At 32.9% G+C, this 5,304-nt stretch overlaps 1 protein-coding gene across 1 annotated transcript in view; it reads right to left on the bottom strand.

Moving 5' to 3' along the window:
- The window catches only part of LOC108973882, a 174,436-nt gene that overhangs the window by 54,028 nt on the left and 115,104 nt on the right, over positions 1–5,304 (bottom strand). Inside the window, exon 5 of the mRNA XM_018941388.1 lies at positions 3,050–3,375. Within this exon, the coding sequence (XP_018796933.1) occupies positions 3,050–3,375 (326 nt within the window). The remainder of the gene's footprint in view (positions 1–3,049; positions 3,376–5,304) is intronic.

Consider the following 5,304-nt stretch of genomic DNA (forward strand, 5'->3'; position numbering starts at 1 on the left):
AAAAAAAAACCAAAAAGAAAAAGCAAAGTACACAAGCGCGCTTAAGGCAGAAAAAATAAAATAAAATAAAATTGAGATAAAAGCAAAATGGCTGGAAATAAAAAAACGAAAATAACCGAAAATTCGGTAAACCTATTTTACACTATGTGCTTTGCAGCTTTTCGCCTCACGTTTACGCTGTGTGCAGTGGAAATAAATAAATTAATTTACAATTTTTACTATGCCAACCGTATATAGTTGTACATTTCGCAAATTTTTTGTCGCCGCAAGCATTCAGCGGCTGTCAACTGGCTGTGGCCAATGCCATTTTGTGGACTTTTGGAGGGTGTTGGCTGCCAACCGAGGAGAGTGATCCTGTCAGCCGCAAGAAAAAGCTGCTCTCACTTTGCGAAGATTTTTATGACAAGGGAATACCAAAAAAAAAAAAAAATTAAAAAATAAAAAAACCGTTATCTTCGGCTGCACCGAAGTTTTAATACCCTTCACAGGTATACTCCGTATAGCACAAAGGGTTTAAAACTATCTTTATCTTGGTTTTAATCGCTCAGTTTGTATGGCAGCATTATGCTGTGATAGTCCGATCGAGACAATTTCAGCAGGGATTGCACGGCCAATTTGGAGAATATTCCGTGCCAAATTTTATGAAGATATCTCATAAAATACAAAAATTTTCCATACAAGGACTTGGTTCCGATCGTTCAATTTGTATGGCAGCTACATAAATATATGTTGTAGTGATGCGATCCGAACAATTTCTTTGGAAATTATAGCGATGTCTTGGAAAATAATCCGTGCCAAATTTCATTAAGATATCTCGTCAAATAACAAAATCGTTTAAAAAAGTACTTTTCCCGATCGTTCAGCTTGTATGGCAGTTATTTTTCATAAAGGTCCAATATCGGCGGTTCCGACAAATGAGCAGCTTGTTAGGAAGAGTAAGACTTATGCAAAGTTGCAAATCGATATCTCATAAACTGAGGGACTTGTTCACATAAATACAGACAGACGGAAAGACTGACTGACATTCTCTTGTTTTCCTTTGCCCCAACCAAGCCCAGTGCAAGAGAGATAAAAAAAAAAAAAACAATTTGACCAATTTAAGTTATGAATTCACTTACAAATAGTATCAATTAGCCTGCAAGTGAGGAATTGGTGATATCCTGTTGCTCCAAAGTCTCACCAATATTACATTCATATATTTACTATGGCAACAACATATAAAAATTCGCAACCGGAAACCAAAAAAGTACAACAAATGACCCCAAAGCAATAACATACGTGCCATGAAATAATAAGAAGTAAATAACCGATCAGCAGTTTGTTATATTTCAGCAACAATATGCTCCTTCTTTCACTTTATTTCCCATAAATTGTAGCAACAACAATGAAGTAGTACGTGAAGCACGCGTTGCGCGGACATTTTTGGCTTTCCTGCGTATATAAGGCAGATAGCAATCAATTTCATTTTCGCATTTCATTATTGGCATTGGCGAAGGACTCGCTGTTTGGCGTTGTTGTTTGTGTTATTGTTGGCGTTTCTCTGCTTACTTTTTTCTTTTATTTGCCTTGCGAAAGTTCGGGTCACAAGTAAAGTTGCGTTGGTTTGACAAAATCGATAGGCGTGTAAGCACGGATGACAAACAGTCGGTGTAAATTGTATGCGTACAAGCCAAAATTAAATTGACAAATCGGCACAGGGGATAAAGTGTGTTTTACAAGTGTGTCGCGAAAGTTTATGCGAAGACAAACACGCGCACACACATATACATACAAATAAGTAGATACTTCATACTTGCAATGCTTTTATTGTTTAAGATTACTTTGCTTATTTACAGCTGCCTGTGACTGTATTTGATAAAAAAGTTAGATTGGAAGTTAATAAGAAAAAGTAATATATTGCCAATGCGGTACACAATTCCAAGAAGTTCAAGTGAATAGCAAAAGAATGGACGAAGCTATAAGCGTAAATTAATTGAGAAAATTTAAAATTTTTATTTCAAAAAGTGCTGCCACGTATTTTTAAATTTTCAAAATCGTTATCACAAAAATACAAAAGCGATACAGCAACATGAATTACAGAAAATCAAAAAATTGTAAACAAAAATTTATGAAGGTTGCCATATTTTCGAAAAAAGAAATGAATAAGTGAGTTATGAAATATATAAAAATTTAAATTTTAATATGAAATGTCTCAATAAATATTAAATGTCAAATTCTTTTTTAATACTCAAATCATGAAATCTACATCTTTCGTTTTATTAAAAAAAAAAATGTTGACACCTATTTGCAATTTATAAAGCAGCTCTCAGAACATAGTAAAACTAATGCTATTGTATGTATAGCATCAGTTGAAGAAACTCAAAAAAGTTTAAAGATAAGAATACATAATTTTAGTAAAAGTTGCCATATTTTCAAAATTGGAAATGCATAAGTAAACCATGAAATATATAATATATAATTTCAATAGCGAATATAATAGAAAAAAAATTTGTAATATTCAAATCATCAAATCTACCATAATTACGAAAAACAGTGTTGCCACTTATTTTCGGAATTCTAAAATCATTAACAGAAAAGTACTAAAAAGATGGAACAGCTGCAGTTAAAGAAAGTTTAAAAAAAATTAAAATTTCTTTAAAGTTTGCCATAGTTACAAAACTAGAAATTAATGAAAGAAATATGTTATGAAATGCACATATAAAAATATCAGTTTCCCCAGAAAATAAGTAGCGGAAGCGTTTTTTATAATGACTTCATTACACACACAATTCTGCAAACACATTTTAAGGGTTGCCACCAAACAAAATAAATATTTTTTTTTTTTTAAATACAACTACAGTTTTATTAGGCCGGAAATAAATGATGGAGAAATTATAGAGAATATCGTTTGGGAAAAACTTCTTGAGCATTTTTTGGGAGTTTCGGTAGAGATTTCTATCTTTGTTTTTGGGGCAAAAGTAACTGTTTTGAAAAAATCATTTTTTTTTAAGGGAAAAAGTATAATTTACTACTTAAGTTTATTCAATAAAAACTATCAAATTCCACTTACCATTTGCGCCACACAGAAGCAATGCCGGAAATTGTGAAATGGCACCTCGTTGTAATGCTTGTAGACCTCATAGAGCCACTCACGCAACGTCTCAATCGGTATATTGAATTTATCTATGAAGCCCAATTCGAGGAACATCGTTTGCATTAAATGTATAACATCGGCATCGCCCCACTCATACGAATCGAATGCGGGCAGCCGCAGTGCTGATTTCACCTCATCCGAGAAGTTGGTATCACAAATTTCCAGGAAACGCTTTTTCACCTCCTGATGCTTTGGTAGACTGCTTTTGCGATGTGGCGGACCCATGGGACGTTTAGAGAGGCCTGCAATGAAAGCAAAGGGAGAATGTGAGCATAGTTTGGCATGCTGAGTTAAGACTTGAGTTTAACGGTGAAAAATTTATGTAAATAAATCAAATAAAAATTTAGCAAAGTCCGTGATGAAATATCGCAAGTCAGAAAAGTAAAAATTTTCAGCATAATGGTAAAAAATTGCAAAAATCATAAACAGGAAACACAATTTGTGAGCAAGTGCCGGCTTGGCATGCTGCCTAGCTGTCCGGCTGATTAATGGCGCGTTGGTTGCCTCGGTTTGCAACAAAAAGTTGTAAAACTAAAATAAAATATAGTAATAAATAAATAAAAAAAGTTCCGAATGAAAAATGTATAAAAAGTAAAATCACACACATACAAACGAGGCCAGTAAAAAAAAGCGCGCATAAAAAGACAGACGCCGTCGGTGCAATTGACAAAGTGCCAACAATACCGGAAGTAGCATATGCTGCTATTAGTGGTGACAGCAAGGGCGGAAATTTAATTTAAATGTATCATAATGCATAGTGGATTCGGAGTCATAATAGAGAAAAAAGGTGAGCACAAAAAAGAGAGTACTCTGAAAAGCGTGAGCGCTAAGGTGCGATTAGTTGGAGCACAACAGGTATGGAGAAAGTTAAGATATCGAAATATTAAAACATTGAAAATTATTTTTAACACTCGAATCAATATATATATTTTTTGTTAAGCGTTGCCACCTATTTTCGATTTATAAGGTTGCTATTAAAAAACAAAACTTGTGAATGTTGGTCATATCATCAGATGAAAGAATTTAAGAAGTTTAGAAAAACATTTCTCTATATAAATGTATTTTATTTTACTATATACATACATATATTATTAACCATATTTCACAACTTTTATTTATAACTAGTTAGCAATATTAAAAAAAAACATGATTTTCTCATAAAAATAAGCTAACCCCAGCAGATAGGAAATGATTGTGGAGTACTTTCTAATTTTTAGTTCCATATTTTTTGTTTCACTTTAAAATGCACTCAATAATTTTAAGATTTTTTTGTTTCATAATTATAACTGTTTAAAAGAAAAATATTAGAGAGTTATTATAATATTTTTTTACTTTATAATCTGAAGATACCACTTTTTGTATTTTCTTTCATATCCTTTCTTTTATCCAATTAAAATGCACTAAAAAACTAGTATTCGCCTAATATCACAATAATATGGTCACAGAGCTCGTACAGCTTATTAAGAATCAAGCTATATAAGCTGTATAATTGAGACTCTTGGTTAAGCCACACCACACCTACAGCGTCTACGAATTTGCTTACAAACATCTCAAGATCACTCTACTTCCAAGTACAAACTTTAGAAAAATCGAAGTAGCTCAGAGAAAACTTCGTTAAGACATGCAATACCCCCTCAACAAGAAAGTTTCAACTTAACAGGTGAGTTTTGCAAACCCACACTCCTGTCTGATTTATTTAGTACGCTTGGTCTAATTAAGTGGCATTATAAATTTTTAAAGGTTAAGCGCCTGCATGTATGCTAATTTTTTATGAAAGGTGCACATACAGTCTGGAAGCTAAGTTCGCAAGTGCAAACTACTACAAGTTTTGTAAGCAATATCGTAAGCTTGTGTAATAAAGCTAATTAATATATGTATATTTGTATGGGGTTGTATTTTGTATGGATCGTGTACTACGGTATTTATGTTTGTGTGTGGGCGTAGTTTCACGCTAATAGCACTGGTTACTGCGCGCATAGTTGTTGCTACTGTTGTTGTTGTTGAGCGTGTTGCAGATTGTAAGGATTAAGCTTATTGCTGCTAATTGAAGAACTAAAAGCTTTATAAGCAGCTTAAATAGCAAAAAAGCAGAAAGCAAGGGTGCTTGTAATTATCTATTTTTATTATAATTCTAAAAAGTAGTTTTTTATGAAAAAAAGGTGTGGTAACTT

This window comes from Bactrocera latifrons, unplaced genomic scaffold (genome assembly GCF_001853355.1).
Source record: "Bactrocera latifrons isolate USDA-ARS-PBARC rearing strain unplaced genomic scaffold, ASM185335v1 scaffold_51, whole genome shotgun sequence".
NCBI lineage: Eukaryota > Metazoa > Arthropoda > Insecta > Diptera > Tephritidae > Bactrocera > Bactrocera latifrons.